At 40.0% G+C, this 23,030-nt stretch overlaps 1 protein-coding gene across 1 annotated transcript in view; it reads left to right on the plus strand.

The window, feature by feature from the left end:
- Window positions 1–3,081: 3,081 nt before the first annotated feature.
- Window positions 3,082–23,030, plus strand: part of LOC103777149 (transmembrane protein 110) — a gene marked incomplete at its 5' end in the record, with an annotated part of 30,479 nt that continues 10,530 nt past the window's right edge. Inside the window, 7 exons of the mRNA XM_008944689.1 lie at window positions 3,082–3,130; window positions 4,937–5,032; window positions 8,772–8,893; window positions 14,441–14,553; window positions 15,431–15,508; window positions 16,393–16,542; window positions 17,442–17,552. Coding sequence (XP_008942937.1) covers window positions 3,082–3,130; window positions 4,937–5,032; window positions 8,772–8,893; window positions 14,441–14,553; window positions 15,431–15,508; window positions 16,393–16,542; window positions 17,442–17,552 — 719 coding nt within the window. The remainder of the gene's footprint in view (window positions 3,131–4,936; window positions 5,033–8,771; window positions 8,894–14,440; window positions 14,554–15,430; window positions 15,509–16,392; window positions 16,543–17,441; window positions 17,553–23,030) is intronic.

Genomic DNA, 23,030 nt, shown 5'->3' on the forward strand with positions numbered 1-23,030 from the left:
AGGGGGCGCCGTGAGTGGGGCTGAGAGCACCTGCAGTCATGCCATGTTTTGCGGGAGGGCAAGAGAAAGAGTCGGGTTTCCCTCCCCAGTTTGATAGATGCTTAAAACAATTTACAGAATCTTTATCTTTAAAAAGTGTGCTGCCTTCTGTGTGCAAAATTCGTTTAGTAATAGCAAACGTGCTGTTAATGAGTTTACCAGTGTGGTTATCTACAGCCGGTTGTTTATTTGCTGAGTTTGCTTACTGGGAAAGCCTCATCTGTCTATAACCACAGAGAAAACACACTCCTTTGCTGGGGGAGAAGTTAAATTGCTTTCAACTTGAACCACTCTGATGTGATAATATATTGTTCCATTCCATTCTGGGGGCATAGGAGCTTGTGCTGTGATCAACCATTCAATACATTCCCAAAAGACATCTGTAGAGGCTCTCAAAGTTAACTTTCTTGTTTAATGTTAACACAAATGTTATATTTTCAGAACTGGCCAGAGAAACATGGACCTTCTGAAGTCTTTTTCTCAGTATGGATAACCTTTGAAATGGTGTCGATAGAATATCACAATCAAAAAATAACACAATTCAACTGGTTTCGTTGAACTGGTTTTGAATGCCCTCTCTCGAAACACAATTTTTTGCACAAATACTTTAGAGGAAGAAATGAATCCCTAGGCTCATACAATTTATTTCTTCATAGGAACAGTAGACAAAAGCCTAAGCTTGGAATTTCCCCACTGTCCCAAGTATGCAAATCTTACCAGTTTAATTTCTGTTTCTGCAGAAAAGCATCTTGCACAAACTCTACAGTAAGTTGAAACTTACCTTTCTTGCATTTACTTTGTGATGCTTTGTGGCTTCCTGTTGTGCAAAAGCAACACTAAAGTAATCCACAGCATGATTGGGAAGGACTTCTCATAAAGAGCAAACTAGTTAACGTAGCTGGATGCCACTCATTTTTAACAGAAGTTTTATAATTATGACATGCTGTTCACAGAGAAAATTGCTGGCAAATGTTGTTATTACAACTTTAACTTTGGTGTTAATGTACAGTCTTTGCCTCGTCACTTTTTCATTTCTAATCATTGTATTTTATGGGAGTGAAACAGTTTCTATATGCTGTCAGAAACAGTGACAATAAAATGGCAAGTTTTTAGTTCAGTGCTCCCTGCAAATGCTGCCCCTCCACCTTTGAGGTGACTTTTAAAAATATATTTATTTTAAGGAGTTTAGGTAATCATCTTAATGCCATATAGTATGAGGATGGTTGGCTTTGCGGAAAATTGCCTTGTTGAAAAGTTTGCGGTTGGTTCATAAATCAAAATGTGTTTTACAGTCTTGTAAGCTGCGTAAGCACAACTTATTTACAGCGTCCTACTTGATACTTTGTCATCACTAGTACCTGCAGAAGCACCTTAAAATATTGATGTTTTGCCTGACCTATACCTGCAATGGATTGTGCCTTTTAAGACAATCTCTGCAAGTTGAAGGGGAGAAGGCGAATCAGGGCTTAATTGTTTTTATTTTTTAAGATATGATTTCTGAAATAAGAGCCTAAATAATTATTTTTCAAGACTTAATGTTGAAGGAGCTGGAGTGATGCTGAACCTGGGACAGAAGGAAGTAAAGCACATATAGATAGAGATATGTATCTGTCTACATAAAACCCCCATCCTTAGCGGAAAGGTTTTCCATTGCCCTGTTATCTTTGGGATATATAATGAATTAGTATCTTGCAGCTGCAACAGGAGATAAATCTGTGTTACATTGTTAGGCCAGATCCAGCAGAGGCAAGGCTGCTGTGGCTCCTTGCACCAGGCCTGCCCCGTGGCAGGGCCAAGCATGTGTTCCCATTAAGGAAGAAGGTTTTATTGCCTAAAAAGTGTTAGAAATGGAATTTCCTAAGAAGATGGAACACACCACAGATCAGATGGTGAAAGATTATGGACCAGCCACTGTTTACATCTGAGCAACTCTTTATATCCCCTTAACCCTCTATTTTCTCACACTTGTTCCTCCATGAGTCATTTCGATCCTTCCCTTTCCCTGCCTTTGGTTCCTCTCCTAAACATTTCATAGTAAGTCTTGTACGATCCCAAACCACTCTTCCCTGTCCTGTACCCTGATGCACTGGCTGCCTCCTTCCCAAAGCTGCTCTGGAGCTGGCTTCCCAGGAAGGATGTCACCCCTGGCCAGCGGGCTGAGGCTCTCCTGGGACAGCCATCCCTTCCTCCAGGTCTGTGGTTTCTGTTTCCCCATCTGCTTCTGGGCTCAGACCTGGGATGGGCTGATGGCTCCTGGGATGGTCTCGGGAGTAGCCAGGCAGGGTGTGAGAGGAGCTTTCTAGCAGATACCCAACCAATCTGCATTATGAACTGTGTCAAGATTGTGAAATGGACAAATTTGGGGGTTTTTTTTGCCTTTACATAGTTGGTATTAATTTCAATACTGTTTGGTTTTCTTTTTTTGAGCTTTTAATACGTTAACAAGTATCAACTTTTGTGAATGGATTATTTAGTAAAAAAAAAAAATCTCTCCTGCTTTCCTTTTGCAATTCAGTTTGCCCAAAAAAGCCTTATTCGTCATGCAGAAAATAAATATACTTTGTCAGGGAATTATATTTGTCTCATTACGAATTCACTTGATTTATTTCTGATATTAAAAATTGCCCCTGTATTGTGAAAGCATTTTCCAATTTGACTTTTGGTCTCCAGCGAGCAAAAGAAACAGGTTTTTCTGATACCTGCTTTCCTATCAGAAATTAAATTTTCTGGATGGGCGGTCATAAAGGCTCAGGCCAGTGAAATGGGAAATGGTGGTCAGTGACAGATTATTTTTTTCTGTTAGGTGTATTGGCAGCAGATGATCGATCTGTAGGAACTTGAAGGTGATGGAAGGGAGTCAGTTTCTTTAAGAATGTATCCTTACAGGTTGATAAAATGAAATGCAGTTGTGTAAGATCTACTTTATCAAAGAATGTAATGTTTCTGCAAGACAATTTGCTTTCGCTTTCCTGTGGTGGTTTTTTTTGTTGTTTTGGGATTTGCTGATAGTTTTAAACTACGTTTTTTTTTTCTTCTTCTTAGTGAAACGCTTCAGAGAACCAAAGCATGAAAGACGTCCCTGGAGGATATGGTATGTTGCTGCATGCTTTAGTCTTTCTTTTTTTTTTTTTTTCTTTTTTTTTTTATTTCTTATGTGTTTTAGAAATTGAAGGAATGAGGGTTTTCATATGATGATTAAAAAAAAGTGAAGGCGAGAAATAAGTGACTGATGGTGAGGAAAAAAAAATTACCAAAATACCTAAGCCAAGTTTTCTTCTGTGTTTCACTGCTAGTTCTTTTTTAATAAATGCTTCCTGGAATCGCTACACACATGTGCATTTTGACATAAAGCTTCAAGTTGTGCTTCCTACCGAAGCTGGAAACTGACAGTTGCTCTAAGATGCATCTGAATATCTACGAACTTGCCTAAGCTAACAAGAAACTCCCAGCTGGGCTTAAATTTAAATTCCCTGTTCTGTAGCTATCCTACTGCATATAAAATAGAAAACAGTATCATAAAAGATATATACCAAAGCTGTAAAAGAGTACAAGGTATAAAAAAAGATATTTGTTTTTATTACTTAAGTAATAAAAAAGTTGTTGGATTATAGCAATGCCAACATAACCTGCACTGGTTTTGAGGCTGGTATAAATGTTAATCTGTTATTCCAGTTGTTGAAGACTTCAGTGGTTTAAGTCTAATCCTGACCTTTATTTTACTAAAAAATAAATATAAGCTCTTTGTGTATTAGTCTGCCTCAGCCTGAAATTCTGAGAAGTATGGTGATAAAGCTTAATTTTTAAGCAAATAATCTTGATCTGCGACTTGAGTATTGTTATTTATGGCAGGGTGTACTGATTAGATAAGTAACTTGCTGGCTTCCTGCCTCATGTCCGACACTCTGCTTTCTATTTCATACAATGAATGCAGGGGAATAATATTGAAGACAGTTGTTGGGGAGGAGGGATGAATTCAGGCATAAAACGTTGTTTGGATCTGCTGGGGTGTTTAGATCTTTTTAGATATGGAAACAACAGGTAAAATGGGTGTTGGTCTGTATAAAGAACACGCTCTTGCCTACAGAGTACTTTGACATGATTCCTGTATTTAATTTTTAATGAAGTATCCACTGGAAGTTCTGTTTTTGTGCAAAGAATGATGATAAAAGAATGACAAGGGCTGGCGTCAATATTGAATCAGTACCTACGTGAATTTTTATATTTTCCCTGCAAGCAGCAAACTACTTTCTCTCCAGTTCTGTCATCTGCTTTGAAGATAATGCTTCCAAGGTTGTAATTGTTTTGCAGTGTGGTCTAAGCTGTTACACTACAGATAAAATTCAGCGAGACTACATCAGGCTTTCAGCTGAAAATGCATTGACTTTTTAGCAAAATACTGTAGATAAAGGACTTATTAGCCAGCCAGTGAAATTGTTCACAGACAGGCACATGATGAGGATTTTATTTTTGTCTGTGCTAAAACTTGCTCAAAATGTATAAATGTAAAAGGTCCGAAACGTAAAAGGTCTGAAATATCTAGTGAGGCTGGGAAACTTGTTGTTTACAGGAGGTTATTAAAGACTTAGCTAGGTTTAGCGAGGATTAGCTCTTGGATAATGCATATGATACCAGGAGGATTTCTTAGTCTCTACGCTTGGAGTGGTAAGGTTCCATGTTAGTATGATTTGGTTTGTTACCAATATTCAAGGGGAAAAAAAAGGGCATAATTTCAAATGGAACATTGTTAATAAGCTAAATACCATGGCGCTTTATTAGTCTTATGTTCTCATTTGAAGAAAAATAAATAATTCGGATGGAATTTTAATTAAAATAAATTTGTAGTGTCTGTGTTGTAAACAGTTTTGTGTGTCTTAAAAACTGTTTTTACTCTGTACAGGTTTTTAGATACATCTAAGCAAGCCATAGGAATGTTGTTCATCCACTTTGCAAATGTCTATTTATCAGACCTTACAGAAGAAGACCCTTGTTCACTGTGAGTGTTTAATTCAAGAATAATTGGTCTTTATGGAAGTTCCGCAGTTGAGTTTGATGCTGTACAGGGGTAATAATACAAGATAGAGCTGAGAAACCAGTTTTCATGATAAAATCAATCACATTCAAAAACCTGTGGTTTAAGCTTAGTTAATCAAGGATCAAATTCTGCTTTTCTAGTTCATGGCATGCAGGACCAGGGAAAGCTTTTTCTGGGGTTTGCAGAGCTGTTTTAGACCAAGGGTACACTTATTATTCTTCTCCCTCTCCAGTGAATGAATGAATGAATGAAAACTTGGGATGCATGTTGTAATATGGGGCTCTTTACTGAAGGAGGTGCTAGGGACCAAAGGAGATGGATATAAAGTTGGGTACACAGACCTCCAATTGCACTGTTCAAGGCAGCAAGGCTTTAATATCAAGTCAGGTTGCTTTCAGGGATATTTAGCAGAAGTCATTCCTCCTTGTATTTTCTTTTAAAACCTACATTTGCTATTGCGGTATTATTTTCATTTTGTTAAAAGCAGGCAAACCTTGCTCGGTACCCAGGCAGTTAGTACCAAAATTAATTTTGCAATGTCATGCGTGGAGCAGTGTGACTAAGTAGATAAGCATTTTATTGTAGTATATTAAACCTGAAGATTTTATGACTAAGACCCTGTCAGGCTCTGTACAAGTAGCTCCTGAAGCAAATGGCAATTGCTGGGGTTTGTTCTTGACAGAGCTCCTGCTCAAAGAAGCTTGCACATTCCTGGTAATAGAAGCTGTGAAATTACTTTTAAAAGCCTAGTAATTTCCCCTTTAAAACCAATCTATTTCCTTTAATGGCTTCTGCTCGCTGTTGTCCTTTGGTAAACAAAGGAGCTACACAGTTCAAGGAATATGCTTGTGTTGTTTCACAAGCCTGTTTTATTTCCCTTATTCCTCCTCCATTTCTTTTGTGTTCCTACATGCTGTAACTGCAAGTAAAACGCTGCTTTTCTTTTCCCACCAGAAAGCATTTTGATAGGGTAGATACAGTTAGTGTGTTAAAATAAATGCAAAGTTTAAGTTATAATTATGACAGGCTCAATCATACCAGACATCATGGTAGGATTTTCCTTGCTTACTGATTTAAGAATTTCCTGACAGATTTAAAAAATGGCAGGTGGAAATTACTTTTATTCCATTTTTATATACTAAGGTATATATTCAAGTAAGGTAACCAAACCATGTCTGAAATGGTCAGTGTTTAAAGCTAAAGCTCAATGTTCTATCACAGTATTTTAAAATTCAAAAACTTGGTGCTGTCTGTGGAGCTTTCAAAATAAAAGGTTTATTAACGTATGTTCTCTTCTAAATATTTTAATGGAATTCACATAACTCTATTTTCAATTAGCACTTTTCATTTAAGTGAGAACTGTTATTCCCTGTTCTAAGGATAACAAAAATTATAGTGTGGAGCTGTATAATTACTCAGATAAGGGTTGCAGGTCCTCCTTGTTAGCAAAAAAAAAACCCAGCATGTAGTATTAACCAAAGGCACTTGTCTGTTCTTGGGTAAACAATATCTTAAGTGTGCAAGTAGGTGAAAATCAGTCAGTAAAAGCAACGTTTCTGGTTGTGACTTTAATAATAATTTTTCTCTGCAAATGCAGACATGTATAGTTTTCTGTTCTATTTTGTAGTTTGCGAGTTATTTTCAGGACAAAACCAGAAAATGTAGTTTTAGAAAACATTGTGGTTCAAAGCTTGAAAGGAACTACAATTGGAAGTCACCATTTGTTAGTTTTGGAACGTAGTGCTGTAATTCTGGCAGGTGTGTGATAATATCAAAGCTGATAAAACATCTGTTAAAACACCTCACCAGATGGGTGGGTGGTTGAAGAATTTTAAGCAGAAGCAGCAAACAGCACTCTTCTGGGGTAGTGGCAGGGTGCTCAGCCAGGCAGTTTGTGTGACCCCCAACCTTTACCCACTGAACTCTCCCCTGGCCAAATGCATGCTGCTGACAGCAGCAGCAGCTTGCTTTGTTGTTTGGGCCGGGGCAGCAGTTACCTGGGAGCAGGGCTAATGCCATGCCTCACAGAATGAAACGAGTGTTCCCAACAAGTGGTGAGCCCGATGTGCTTGGGAACATCAGGTACACTTGCCCTGCACTGCGAGCCATAATTGGATGCGAAATAGGTGTTGGCACATCTCTTCTCCCTGCTCCCGATAGCTGCCATTCTGCTGCAGACTTACAGCAGCCCCTTGTGGCCTTCAAATGACTTGTGTAGACTTGGAATTGTTGAGTTTTCTCTGCCAAACACTAAACTATTATTTCAATGCTTGTCTGATACAAAGTTCATTCAAATTCTGGTTTGACACACAACTATTAGAAAATAACTATTTTTTTTAGAAAGTTTATGGGTAAGTCTTGGCTGAAGCAAGGCATTTCTGCTTCATTTTTATTTTTGAGCTGCTCTTGAATGGTATTTCAAGGGTCAGAACAGCTTCTTTTTTAGTGTTTTGAATGCACATATTCAGTCTTTCCTTCCTGCTTCCTGATACTATTTTGTCGACGTGGATTTGTCCCTACAGCCAGAAGCCCCCATGTCTCTGATTTGCTATTTTTATCCCTGCAGATAAGTTCCTAGTGACTCTAGAGTTTACCTGAAGTATTTGGAACTCCCAAATAAGAGTCTCAATAACAGGGATTTATTGTGAGTCTTACAGCTGACTTTTCCTCAGCTGCTCTATTGTTCAGCTAAAATCAGTGGTAGTAACTAAACCAAAATGATTTACAAAACACTTTGAATCTCAGCTGCACCACTTAATGAACCTAAGAATTATTTTGAAACTCATAGTAATCCCTAGTTTCTTGAAGCACAGGTAAAATCCTAGAAGCTGTTCTTGAAACAATAGAATTAGTTAGAAACAGAATTAAACAGAATTAATTAGAATTAGAATTAGAATTAGAATTAGAATTAGAATTAGAATTAGAATTAAACAGCAGTTGTGTGTCCATTGAGGGGTGGTTTGTTTTCCGTTGTTTGTTTTTTTTTTTTTTTCTGGGAAGCCTTGTTCCTCATTATTTTGAATGTTTATTGGAAAAGAACTGAAGTGCAAGGAAATAAATCACTTTCCTAACACTAAATAAGTTTAAATTTAGCCTGAATAGTGACCATACTCTCTAGACACAGCATTCCAGTGCTTATTGCTCCTTGTTGAGGCTAGGAGGGGGCTCCCTCAAGCAAGAAAAACTCTTAGTTGCTGGTGTCTTTCCTCCCTGGAATGAAAATGGTTTAAGTTGGGGTTTTTGCCTTCTGGTTAGTTGAGGTGTGTTTTAATATAGCTTCTCCTTTTGTTCCTTTTCCTTTTACTCCTTTGGCTTGATATTCAAATACACATTTTCCATGATGAATGAACTGAGTAGTGGTAAAAAAGAAATCTATTTTTTAATTGAAAGGAGTAAAATGAATGTTGGAATTTGTATGGAGTATGCACATGCACACAGAGGAGTCCATGAAAATAGAAATTGGAGCTTACCTTTAAGGACAGAAACCAGATATTGAGACTCTCCTAGAACTACTTAAATTTTAGTAATTAAGTATGTAATTACAGAAATAGGTAAACTATTATTCAGTCATTATTCATGATTATATGTACCCTGGATTCTCAAAATATATACAGATCTCTTATCAATTGTGGTGTTAAAATACACTTAACTTGTAGAACATGGACCCTTGCTCCTAGTGTTTCTACATTTTTCCTTTCAGGTACCTTATCAACTTCTTGTTAGATGCCACATTAGGAATGCTGCTGATCTACGTTGGGATATGTGCAGTCAGCAGCATTGTGGAATGGCAGCAGTGGGACTCCCTTCGCTTCGGTGAATATGGTAAATGTTTCTGTGCTTGTACTGAAATGATTTTTCAGGATAGAATCCCAGAATATTTCAGCTAGCGGTTAACTCATCTCAAAATCAATACACAGTGATTCTAGTGGTCATTTTAATATTTCATTGTCACAAGGGTTCTTTTAAGTTCTGTATCTCAGCATGCGCCTTCTGTGTTAGAAAGCTCAAAAAATCTAAGCATTCAGTTGAGTCTGGAACAACTGCTTGAATATTTAGTATTTTAGAAGTGATTGAACAAATTACAATATTGCCTAATCTCATGGAAAAAAACAGCATGATAAATCTACACTGAAACTGTTTTAAATAATAGCTGAAAAGTCTTTTCCTATTAAAGCTTTCCCTGAACCACATGCCATTGTCTGAAGATACAAGCTAAGAGTTCTGCCAGCCCTCTTTAAAGTAAACAATCGGATACCTCCAATGGAGAGAGTGGCAAAATGGGCTGTGCTTGTCCACAAGTAATGACCGCTGGGCCTCCTGCACGCCGGGCTTGTATCATTGATACAAAGGATAGACTAGTGAAATCACTTTCATGTGAAGTTGTGGGGTTTATCTTCCATTATGTCAGCCACAGAAGTCCACTGATCTCCAGAAATTGTTGATTTGCAGATGCAATTGAGTATCATACATTCTCAACACCAACAATTAATTCTGTTCAATCTGGTATTTTCAGAATGCTTAGTCTGGCTGATTGAGAATGGAAGTTCTGTATAGATGCTAAAAATTACATTTGAGGCTCCTTGAGATAAGGATGCCTTATAACAGAGTTGTGGCTCTTCATCAGAGAGAAAAAAATAAAAAAGCACCCTATGGTTTGGGATGGGGGGGAAGTTAAATTAACGTTTGCCTAACAGAGTAAAAACTTTCATAGCAGTTTCACAATTGTCATTGGTAGTTTTTTTGGGTTTGTATGTTTCTTTGTTTTTTATGGTCCTAAGTGGCTGACAGAATTAAGAATAAATAAACAAAGGCCATGCCTAGTTGAAGTACTTTAAAAGCTTGGTAAGTTCACAATTAAATCAAATAGCATTAATTGCTGTTTGCTTTAATGTCAGAGGTTTTAAACAGAGAAGATGACAAGCATCTATCTTAGGAGGAATAAATGCCTATAGCATTAGGGCATTTTCTGTTAGATCTATGTAGATTTAATATGTGTCTTCTAGGGTACAGTTTATGACCATTTAAGCTTTATAAAACAGCACTGCCACAACCCTGTTTAGCTGCTTTTTTCCCCAACATGCTACGGTCCAATATTTCTGCTCTTTTCCTTGGACTGGTGCACATTTGACTCTTCAGGGAGCAAATTGGGAGAGCTAAACCATCAGAAAATTTACCATTTGTAGCAAAGTAAATACTTCCTCCAGATCAGTCCTCAGCCTTGGGTCTCTAAGGGATTAGGTAAGCACCAATGCCCAGGAAAGGGAAGAGGGTAAGGAAAGAACTCAGACATTGCTGAGCTGCACCTTCTGACGGGGCTTTGAGACCTATTGCCCAAAGTCCCTTTTTCTGATTTTTGATTTGCCTTGAAGCCATTTAAAGATGTTTGAATGGCTTTTAGCCCATATAAAATTCTTTCCACTCAGAGAGAAAAGCTTGGTGTATCTATTACGGTTGTAAGTACTTAAAATCTAGTATTTGACATGATTACATTTCTTTCTAATATCATTCTGTTTTTCCTTGTGTAATCTGTTCTTCTCTCCCACTTTAATGTTCTTTTTACAATACGCGGTCTGTGCGGATGGGAAGATGTTGGGACTGTATTTGCTCTCCTGAAATCTGTCTCTTATTGACTTCTGAAATTCAACCTTTTTTTATTTTAGTTATCAAGCATCTGTGGCTGCGGTAACTAAGCTCTTAAAATCAACATATGATCTCATTAGTTGTGTTCTGCTGCAGAGGGGGTCTGCAACTGATCCATTTTTGTCATTGTGAGTTAGGAGATCTGAAACGCCTAAAAATGTTTATCGAGTCTTTCTTCTGTGTGTGTGTGTGTGTGTGTAACTGATGTATGAAATTACATAAGTTGTCTTTGCTTAGTTGTTCTTTCCAATATCAGATCATGTTATTAGGGAAGAACTTTCTTTTCTGTATCTTCATTAATATGCTGTCCTAACCTTAGTGTGTTTGGGTTTTTTAACCAAGCCATTGCAAGGGCTATTACAAAAGCATATTTTGATCTGTTTCTATTAATCATGTGGAAGAGGCTTCTTGTATAAAGAGAACTGGACAGCAGATAGGAAGTTATTAGTAATAGTTGTGCGGGTGGAACCCTGTGTAAGAAATCTGTCTAAAAAGGACACGTTGCATCGGACTGTTGGCTGCCCTCTTCTGTTAAGTAGCACTGTTGTTTCTGAAGAGAAAACACTTATATCACCATTTTATTTAAATGTCATCAAGAAAACTCTTGTCTTAATCCTCATAAGATTATTTAGAATAATTAAGTAGAGTAGAAGAGAGGACTAAAATGCAGTCATGCAGGGTCGCAAGTGTGCTTAGACTTAGTAATTTGAAGTTAAACCTGGATTGGCATTCGTGGGTGGTGAGGGGTCTGCTCATTGAAAGGCATTGGAGACTTGTGGCATCTTACCTGTAGTAGCAGTAAAACCAAGTCCTCAGCTTGGAGATCAGCGTGATTCCAGTTTGTTTACAAGTGCAGGAAAACAAACGAGAACCTCTCCCCAAAACAAGTCTCTTCTTGTGATTGACCGATGTTGTTTGTGTTTCTAGAGCCTAAATATTCATTTGTCTCAAGTTAATTCTCACTGTGAGCTCATTTCCCTTCTTAGCTCTCTTACTTGATCCCTGGTGATTCATTACTTGTAGCTGTCACAAAAATAACCACGTACTGCTGGTTTTAAAAGCCTCTTCTTTATATGGCGCATAGTTTTTAAGCCTAAATGCCTCAAGGAAAGAATGGAAACCAAAATATCAGTCCTCATAAATGGTTGCTGTTTGTACAGCAAAACAGCACTGCACGCTGATTTACGAACAAAGCAGCGTGACGCTCCCTTGAGGGCTTTTTTCTGTGTCAGAACTTTCAGGTTTATTAGATTTGTCTTCATATTTCTAGGTTTGTATTTTCTCATTCATTACCTCAGCAGCTGGATTTTAACGAGAGTGCAGAATCAGTTAATATATTTGAGTATATGAAGAGGAGAAAAGCAGCCATGATCTGTACTGAAGAGAATGTTCCCTGTGTTCTCCTATCCTTCTTGTCTTAGGCTACTTTAGCTGCTGCAAGTAGAAAATGGGTGACTAAATCCCTCTTGCTGACAATGAACTCTACAAGCAACTAAATCATGCTGTGGTCTCTTGGCTTCTCAGATGGCAAAGCTTAGAAATTGTATTTGATGCATCTTTTCTCTCTGGCTCTGTTTGCCACTTGCAGAGCAACTTGCAGCCATAATAGGGTAGACAGCACCTACTGTAAAACTTCAGAAATTAATTTAGAGCTTTGTGGCTCTGTATTTATTTTCAGTTTGTATACTGAATGCTTGAATATACAAATGACCCAAATATTCTTGGGAACACCTCTTGAATGTGGTGATAACAATTTTTACTTTTTTCCCTTGAATTGCATAGTTTATAAAATCACTTAAAAAATATGGTTGGAAAGCATCTCCAGAGCTCATATAATCCAACCTTTTGCTCAAAGCAGAATTAAATTCAAAGGTAAAGCAGGTTGTTCAAGGCATGGTCCAGTCCAATTTTTAATCTGTCCACGTCTTGAGATTTAAGAACCCCTCTGAAGAACCTCCTCAAGTTCTTAACCACTCTGAAAGCTTTTTTTTTTTATGTCAGGACTGTACACCCACCCATCCAGTCAATATCTTTCCCAGCTTATCTGTGAGGATGTTACTGGGAGACTATCAAAAGATGTGGTAAATTTGAAGTAGAAATCATCCCTGTTCTCCCTGCTTGTAATTATAGCTGAGAGATAATTTTGTAGATGCAGTAGAATGCATAAAAGTCCTCAAGTAGAGTTTAATACAGACATTCTCAATTTCTGGACATATCAAATATCATGTGACAAAGGTGGAATAGATGCAAAATTGCTATAGCTGTCTTTGCTTTTAGGAGTTAAATACAGATTGGAAAAGAGCTTAGAATGAACTGATAAAGTTTGAGTGGTAAGTGTTGCTAAAGCTAGATTTTTGTTTTCATATTTGCTGGTTAATGAAGAAAACTAAACTAGAGAAAGGTAATAAAAACATGGAGTATAGAAATTAATTGCTAAAATTTAATTCTCAAATGTATTTCAGGCCTTGTATCTTCAGAAGAATCACCATTGTTCAACTCTGAATTGCTGGCGTTTCCCCTTTTAAATTTTTTAACTTTTTCTTTTTACAACAGAAGTCATAAACTAAAGCATACAATTGTGAAACATGAGTGTTTTAACCATTTTCCTCTCAGTTTATTGAGTGTTGTTACTAGCTCTCACTGTAAAACTAATTTAGGAAGTTTTCTTTGTTTTGGACTCAGTCCAATTTATCAGTTTCTCTTCATAGCATTTAAGCAGCAAACAGTAAGTCTCAAGACTATTAGCAAGTATTAATACTGAAAACTTTTCAAAAATGTTCCAGGAAAGGAAGTAGCAACTGTCCATTATGCATTACAAATACATAAAGGCATCCGAATTTCCATTGCCCGTTATTCATCCCCAGGCTAAAAGTTTTAAGCTGCTTTGGAAGATGTTGCAGAAGACTATCATGAAAACTGCAGAGCTAATACCTTCCTCTCCAAACCTTCCTTTTGTTTTCTAGTCCACTGTGGCTTTAGGGTTACCTGCAAAGCTTTTTTTCTTCTTTTCTCGCTTCATAATAGAGTATAATAGTTTACATAAGCTTTCATGTTCAGGTGTTTGTGGTCTTCATTGTGTCCTGGCAGATAACTTAATGCACTCAGGTTTTCACTCTGCAACTATGTGGTGAAGAAGATTTTCAAACCCTTTCAGACTGAAACTAAAATGTAATTTTTTGTTCAATTAAAGTTTTTAAAGCCGTTTCTGTGCCTCTTGATTCAATTATGATTGGTTAGTTATGGTAACTAATTTTGTAGCAAGGAGAAGTGCGTTTAAGGTAGCCTAGGGAGAATGGCAGAAATAATCACATTCCTACTTAGCCAGGGAAAAATTTACTGCCCTTCAATGTGTGTTTCCCTGGAGTTTTCCCCTTTTAAGAAACTTAATGTTTCATGATAGAGGGTCAGAAGTAACATTTTGAGGAGAAACAAATGTGATGCAGCTATAGCTGTCTTGCTTTTATCGGGTTACGTAAAACAGAGATTGTATAACCAGGTGTTGCTGAATCAAGTGAAGTCCTCATATTCGGTTTCTAACTGAGACTTTTTGGAATTTGGGGTGAGGCTGAGGGAGGGGAATGAGAAGCATCGAGGAAACCGGAGAAGGCACTTTAAGAGAATATAGCTGGCCTGCCTCTTCCAAATCTGCTTTTCTAAAACATTTACTGTAAAGTAAAATCACCTATAAATCGCCCTATGCACATATTGAACCTTTCTTCTTTCTTACAGGTGACCCAGTGCAGTGCAGTGCTTGGGTGGGCCAATGTGCTCTGTACATAATGATTATGACATTTGAGAAAACCATCATCATTATAGTGCTTCTTATACCTCAGTGGAAAGAGGTTTGTGTTTTTACAGCGTTTTATAAACAAGTGAATTTCAGGTGGAAGCTGTAAAGCACTAGATTTCTAGTAGCAGTTACGGGTTTGGCTCAAGCATCATAACTGTCTATGGTCAATGCTGTTTAACTCTGTGTTTAGCTCGATTAAGATACTGCAAATTAGGCTTTCTGACATCCATTGCCAGATATATCCTATCGTATTTTGGAAGTTTTACATACTGCAAGACAGAAAATTTTACTCTCTCTCCTTGTCTGAGTGCTCTGGAAGTTACTAAGTGGCTCCTCCTTTTCTTAACTCTTTAACCCTTACTCACAGCTATTTTGTATTGCTTCTTGTCATGTTTTAAAGAATTTTCCTTGCCTGACCTTGTTGACAGATCTAAAGCAGAATTTTAGAAATTTGCAATGGATTAATGAATTATTTTGATGGGATCTGCAACCAAATATTCAAAGTGATGGTGTGTGGTGTAATAGCCCAAACTAAACCAGTTTAGTGGTTTTTAAACTAAAACCAGTTTAGTCCCTATTGTATGTTCTGGACTACTTTGGGAACAGTCTTTTCCTTACCTTGTATTTTGTAAAACTGCTCTGTTTAAATTTCTTAAAGATGGATCTTAAAACATGTTTCTGGGGAGCATGCAGCTCTAAAATATTTGAGATGATTCTAACACAGCTCTTCAGACTCGTGTAAACACAAATGACAGAGATAAGTTTCTTGCCAGTCCCACTTACTTATCTGTGGTAACTTAAAAGCTGTCCTTTTTTGGTTCATCTGAATTACTTCTGTAGCATTAGCTAGTGCATGAACAATGGCACTTACTAATTCAGTTATGTGCACACGCTGCCATGATCTGAATGTAATCCTTTTCTTTTCACAGGTAGCTTTATTGAATCCTATAGAGAACCCCCAGCTGGAGCTGGCCATCGTCATGCTGATAGTTCCCTTCTTTGTTAATGTTAGTACTGCTTGTGTGCTTCTGTGTTTACTTGGATATCTTTCTGCCATGTTAACTAATCAACATTAGTCTTTAAATCACAGTGTACCTTGGTGCTTAAGTTAATTTTTAAAGAGGAAGCATTTTAAAGAATAGATGAAATGTCTGGCTATGTAGATTTTACAAGGCTGAAATCCATACTGAGCCAAGTAACCAGGCTCAGGAGAGGTGCAGAAATGCCTCTTAGGCCTCTTTGGCCTGATGGCTTCAGCAGATTGAATGTACTACTGAAATGATGACACAGAGGATATAAAATTATAATGAAATATGCTTTAGGAAACAGTTGGTCTAAGGACAGCTGTACTATGAAGTATCCTGTGTCTGACCATAGCTAGTAGTGGCTGGCCTGTGATGGAGCAGGAGAAAAGGGCAAGTGTGCAATCATCTTTCCCAAAGTATACTCCTCCAGTGACCTGGGAGTTGGGGACTAGAGCCAGAGATGGTGGGTGTCCTTTCATTTAATATTGCTGCTGGTGATTTTCTTTTTACTTTCATCGATTTTTTTACGTGTGAATTTTATCCTTTGAGAACCAAAAGTCCATTGCACTAAGGTTATTGCACTGCTTAAACTGTTCACATTTCTACATGAGGAGTTAATATACAATCACTTTGCGTAGCAGCTACACTTCATATTTTCTTTTCTTCTCTAAAGGAATAAAGTAGCTGTGTTCTAGAGCATTCTTGCAGTGTGTAATAAGCCACATGACCATGTGCCTACACAAGATTTTACTTGCTTGGCCAGTTCAGAATTGTTGTCAAGTTCTAATTCTGTCCAAATACTGAATGAATGAGCATGTGCTACTCTGAGAAAAACTGAACTCTCATTTCCCCCTTCTCTTCAACAGGCATTAATGTTCTGGGTAGTAGATAATTTTCTTATGAAAAAAGGGAAGACAAAAGCTAAACTTGAAGAAAAGGAAGCAGGACAAGATTCAAGAAATGGAAGTAAAGTCCGATACAGGAGAGCAGCATCACATGAAGAATCAGAGTCAGAAGTATGTGGAGTTAATTATTGCAATTAATGCAATACCGATCCAGTTAATCATGCCATTGATTTCATTGTAATACTGTCAACTTAGGTTTGATTTTCGTTGCATGTACCTCTAACAGTAGTTCCTCGTGTTTGCAGTTGAAAACCAGTTACGAAAAATGGCATTGTTTCACCACTCATGGTAGTTCCTTCCAGGTGGGCAGGAAGACATAGTAGTATATTTAAATATCACAGGTGAACTGTATTACAAATGCTTCTAAAAAAAAAAACCACATGGAATACAAAACTAATAGACAATTCTAGTTCAAAGAGAGGTTAATAGCTTAACGTGAGAGAGTAACCTGGTGGTGGCAGCTGGCCTGATTTTGTATTTACATCCTTGCTTTAGCATGATTTTGTTCTACATTATATTAAATGGGCAGTTTTCAGTTCACCTGAAGGATGGGTGGGATCTTTGAAGGTAGGCTGTTTTAGCTGTAGTTGGCTAAAGTAACATTTCTGCATTATAGATGATACTAGTTATATATAGGGTTTCCTTTACTAAAATGACTGCCCTATTACCAGTGTGGATAGAGAGCTTATATATTCTGTCTGACTTTAACAGCAACCTGTCCCCACTGTTCTGGAGATGCTGGAGTCCTTGGCTTTAGAGTCAGTGATTGTAGTAGAGATTAATAGGGGTGCATCCTTCTTGGAAAATTATTGAAGTCACACGTAGTATGTGTGACCTTTCTTTATAGTACTGGGAATAAATCCAAATTATGTTCTCTAAGCTCTTTTTTGAGCAAATATAAGGTGCTTTGCAAGCATTAAAAAAAAAAAAAAAATAGCCACAGGTTAGAAGTAGAATGAAGAAAGTGTGACTTTGATCCCTGTTACTCAAAAACTGTAATTTCTTTTTAGATCCTTATTTCAGCAGATGATGAGATGGAGGAATCGGACACTGAAGAGGACTTGCGTAGACTGACCAACTTAAAGCCCATTAAGAAGAAAAAGCATCGTTTTGGTCTGCCTGTATGACACATTCCCTAACCTGTGTTTGCAGGTTTCATGGCAAAAACTTCAGTCAGTGGGGTTTAATGTTGCAATTGCATCTCCCTTTTCATACAAACTGACTTAAAAGCGAGGTCTACCAACAGAATGCAAAGGGTTGGAAGCCTTCCAGTTCAGTTGCACTACAGACACACTGACCAATTATGCAAGAATGTCTTTTCATCACGTGTGAAAACCGCAGCGTTGTTAAGGACTAGTCCAGTCGCTGAGGGGATTTGTATCTGACAGCAGATACAGCAATCTTTCTCTTGTGGTTGCTGACGGCAGAGCTTAAGATGTTCTCAAAAAGGTGTCAGAGTCAACTAAGTTAAAGGAGTGTGTTTTATTACTAAACCTGGCTTTTGCAGCATAATTCCTAGAGCAGAATAGTTTATGGTTACAAGCTGTAACTTAATGTTATTTTTTTAAGTACAAATGTTTACTTGCTACAGGGTACCTATGGAACTAATAGGTGGAACAAAGGGTTTTGGGTTTTTTTCCAAGTCTCCTGTGGTGGGTTAACCCTGGCTGAGCAAGTAATGCCCACCAAGCCATTCTATCACCTTCCCCCTTTCCTCTCCTTCCTCCACAGAGCAAAAGGGGAAAGGAAAATAAGATAGAGACAGAAGCCTTGTGGGTAAAAGCAAGGGCAGTTTAATTAGAAAAACAAAAACAAGCACTGCTGTGCACAGAAGCAAAATGGGGAAAAAAAAACCAAAGATTTATTCTCTACTTCCCATCAGCAGGTGATGTCTGGCCTTTTCCTGGGAAGCAGGAATTTTGGCAGCCTTGTCTACCTGTTGCTTGTGTTGATGTTCTTCAGTGGCGTGGCTTTTGAGCACGTGAGCATCTACATGATGTACCTTTAGAGTCATGTTTTCCACTCGGGCAGCGATGTCCTGCCACAGTGCAGCAGCCCAGATAGGTTAACCTCTGCACTGACAGTTGGTCTTCTTCCACTCCTGTAGCCACCCCCATAGGGCATTGGCCACCATCCAGAATTCAGTGTAGAGGTACAGTACTGGCCACTTTTCTCATTCAGCAGTCTCTAGGACTAATTGGATCACTTTCACTTCTGCAAACTGACTTGACTCATCGTATCCTTCAGTGGCCCCAACCACTTGTCTTGTGGGACTCCACACAGCAGCTTTCCTTTTCTGATGGTTTCCTACCACACGACACGATCCATCAGTATCAAAGCAGAACGCTGTTCACCTTCTGGTAACTCGTTATATGGTGGCAGCTCTTGGGAACAAACCACCTTCTCGGGCAGAGCTCCAAAATCTCTGCCTTCCGGCCAGTCCGTGATCTCTTCCAGAATCGCTGGATGGTTGGGTTTTCCTAGCTGAGCTTCCGTGATCAACACTAGCCATTTACTCCATGTAGCACTGGTTGCATGATGTGTAGAGGGGATGTTTCCTCTGAACATCCCATGTAGCACAGGGAATTGTGGTGCCAAGAGGAGATGTGCTTCTGTACCAACAACTTCTGAAGTGGCTCAAATCCCCTCGTATGCTGCTAGTATCTCTTTTTCAGTTGTGGCATAGTGGGCTTCTGATCCTCGGTATCCGTGGCTCCAAAACCCTAATGGCAGGACTCAACCTTGAGTTTCTCCTGATGTTGTCTGCCAGAGGTTCCATCTGAGATCATGCTCCCCAGCTGCTGTGTACAATACATTTTGCACAGCTGGTCCTGTCTGAACAGGCTCAAGAGTTACTGCACGAGCTATCTCCTGTTTGATGTGCTCAAAGGCTTGTTGTTGCTCCACACTCCACTCAAAATGGTGGTTCTTTTGGTTTACTTGATAGAGAGGGCTCACAAGTTGACTGTAATTTGGAATATGCATTCTCCAGAACCCCACAAGTCCTAGGAAAGCTTCTGTTTCCTTCTTGTTAGCTGGTGGAGACATATTTGCTATCTTGTTGATCGCATCCTGCCATTTTATTCCCAAGAACTGAATCTCTTGTGCAGGTCCCTCGACTTTGCTTTTTTTTTTTTGTGGTAAACACAGCTCTCAGAAGAATCTGAATGACTCTTTCCTTTCTCAAACACTTCTTCTGCTTTGTTGCCCCAAACAATGATGTCATCAATATGTTTGAGCTCTTCAGGGGCATCACCCTTTTCCAGAGCAGTTTGGATTAGTCCATGACAAATGGTGGGGCTGTGCTTCCACCCCTGGGGCAGCGAATTCCAGGTGCACTGGACAACCCTCCATGTGAAAGCAAATTGTGGCCTACACTCTGCTGCCAAAGGGATTGAGAAGAATGCGTTGGCAATGTCAATGGTAGCATACCACTTGGCTGCCTTGGACTCCAGTTCAAATTGTAGCTCTAACATGTCTACACTCAAAGCAGCACTCAAAGGTGGAGTCACTTCATTCAGGCCACGATAGTCTACTGTCAACCCCCACCCTCTGTCAGACTTCTGCACTGGCCATATGGGGCTATTAAAAGGCAAATGTGTTTTGCCGATCACACCTTGGTTCTCCAGCTGACAAATCAACTCATGACTGGGAGCCAGCGAGTCTCGGCTGGTGCGATATTGCTGCCCATGCACTCTCCTTGTAGCACCTGGCACCTGTTGTGCTGGAACTTGTAGCAGCCCTATGACAAAGGGCTCTTCTGAGAGGCCAGGCAGGGTGGATAGTCGTTTTATCTTTTCTGTGTTCACAGTACCTGCCCCAAAAGCCCATAGGTACCCCTTTGGGTCCTTGAAGTACCCCCTCTTGAGGTAGTCTATGCTAAGGGTACAAGGAGCCTCTGGGCCAGTCACAATGGGGTACTCTTCCCACTTGTCGCCACTCTCAAGCTCACCTCGGCCTCCAGTACAGACAGTTCTTGGCATCCCCCTGTCACTTCAGAGATCCAGATGGGTTCTGTGCCTCTGTGACCTGATGGCATTGACATACACTGTGCACCATTGTCTACCAAAGCTTTGTACTTCCGTGAGCTCTGTGTGCCAGGCCATCAAACCCACACAGACCAGTACACACGGTCATCCCTTTCCTCCTCGCCAGAGGCAGGGACCCTCTATTCATGTTCCTGGTCAGTGTATTCTCTGTCTGACCATTGCCGTGCCAGACAAGAAGTCCCTTCATCAGGATGAAGTAAGGTAGTCCCAGTCTTTTCATATCTGGGAGATCAATGATTCCATTCTCGTGTTCCTCCCATGACTACACTGACAGCCTTCTTGGATGGCCTCTTCTTGACAGGTGTCTTCCCTCTTAGTTTGTGTACATGGGCTTCCAGCTTTAAAAGGTGGGTTGACCATCCCGCTTCCTCATGTCTTATCCCTGGTTGTGCAGTAAAAAATAGTGTGCCATGTGGTGTGCGCCTTGGGTTCCCTTTCCCTCTGACTGGCGCAGGAGAGAATTGATTTCTTGATGTGTCCTTGACGTCCAGGGCATTAGCCTTCAGGGATGTGGAGCTACCAAGGCTCTCTTTGAAATTCTGGAGCCAGGAAGATGCTATCTCCACAGTTGGAGTGTCCATTTGTGGATAATATATTGTTGCCAAGCTGGTGAGGCATGATGCTGGAGCATTTTTGACCACCATTTTCCACACAGCCTGTATACACTGGACGTCCTCTGGATCTTTGGGGTGTTTGTCGTTGTCTAAATCCCCACAGGTTACTTCCAGTACTGCTATTTCTCTCAGGTACTGGATACCTTCATCTGCAGTGGACCACTTTCCTGAGGATTTAGAGCTCATGAGGTTTTCCTTGAACGGATATCTTGCTTGCTTTCGTGCTCAAGAGACTCCCATCTCCAGAGACTGCAAATTGCTGCCTTTTTTCTGATTCCTCTCTCAGTTCCCCTATTCCTAGCAGAGGAGCCCAGCTTTTGGTTTCCTTACCTTCCAGCTGCTACGGGTCAGCCCCGTTATCCCAGCATGGAAGCAGCCAGGTAGCAGTCCACTCCCCTGGCTGGTAGCTGTGATCTTTCCTCAGGTCCTGAAGTTCTGAGGAGGTCAGGGACCGGGTAGTTTTTGCTTCTTGTTTCAGTTCCGTTACAGTGTCCTCCCTTCTCTGTGTTTTGAGGGTCCTGGTTCTCGACCCAACTCTTCCTCCTCTCTTCATCCCTTGCCCTCGTTAATCACGGATATGGGCCTGTTATTCTTGTCCGTTGCTTCTTTTTCACTAGTGGGACAAGTACAGTGGTAGTCGTTGTTTGAGTGGTTTGGGTCCCTGCCTCAACCCCAGTCTCCAGAGAGCACTGAACTGCGGCTCAGTAGGCACAGGCCAGACCCCAGGACCGTGCTAGGGGCTGTTGGTTTTCATCAGGGTAGGCAAGGCACCCTTCTATTAGATGTTGGGTCAATTTGACAGGATTGCTTGCCTGTTCAGGTGTAAAGTCCCAGGCTATGGGAGGTGATAACCATCCTAGAAACCTGCCCAAATCCTTCCATACACCCTGCCACCCAGGAACGGGCCGCTTCAGAGCACAATTCGGTGTCACCCCATACAAAAGTTGTTTTCTCTTACCCCAAGATGAGATCATACTCCATGCACCCCACAATAGGCCAGCAGTGTTAATTGCTCATGTGATGTGAGCAATTAACCCAAAAAAGGGTGAGTTAGTACCTTATGAGCCTGAGCAATAAAGCTGCTCGCATCTGTCCCTGGTAGGGAGAGGGAGATGTATTCCCTTATCTTCTCCACAAGATAGCTTCCCCAACAAAGTAAAGTAATTGCAGGCAGGACATAACAGAAAGTCATTATTTGCATTAGCATGGTCCGAAGCTTAGCAAAATAGAGATAAGCCACAGTCAAACCTGGGACCAGCACAGAGGTTTGCAGCCTAGCAGCTACTATGGCTATAATATAAAACTGCTGTTGTAAGTGCCCCACCTTTGGCACCAAAAAGGACTCTGGTGTGTTAACCCTGGCTGAGCAGGTGATGCCCACCAAGCTGTTCTGTCACCCTTCCCCTTTCCTCTCCTTCCTCCACAGAGCAAAAGGGGAAAGGAAAAGAATAGAGACAGAAGCCCTGTGGGTAAAAGCAAGGGCAATTTAATTAGAAAACAAAAGCAAGCAATGCTGTGTATGGGAGCAAAGAGGAAAAAAAACCCAAAGATTTATTCTCTACTTCCCATCAGCAGGCAATATCTGGCCTTTCCTGGGAAGCAGGGCTCCAAAAAGCGTAGTGTTTGCTCCAGAGGACCAAGGAGTAGGCCCCCCACCTTGTACTTGCTTTATAGTTGTGTCATATGGTATGGAATATCCCTTTGGTCAGTTCAGGTCAGCTGTTCTGGTTAGGTTCCCCCCAAGCTCATGTCCCCCCCTACCCACTGGGGGTGGAGGAATGTTAGAAAGAGCCATGGTGCTGTGCGAGCACTGCTTAGTGGTGATCGGAACATGGGTGTTACCAAGACCCTTCTGACTCCCACCACAAAAGCTCTGCACCAGGAGGGCTCAGCCAGATCCAATACATCTCCTTACATCTATTTGACTATTTTATTT

Source organism: Merops nubicus, unplaced genomic scaffold (assembly GCF_000691845.1).
Source record: "Merops nubicus isolate BGI_N331 unplaced genomic scaffold, ASM69184v1 scaffold6647, whole genome shotgun sequence".
Lineage (NCBI taxonomy): Eukaryota > Metazoa > Chordata > Aves > Coraciiformes > Meropidae > Merops > Merops nubicus.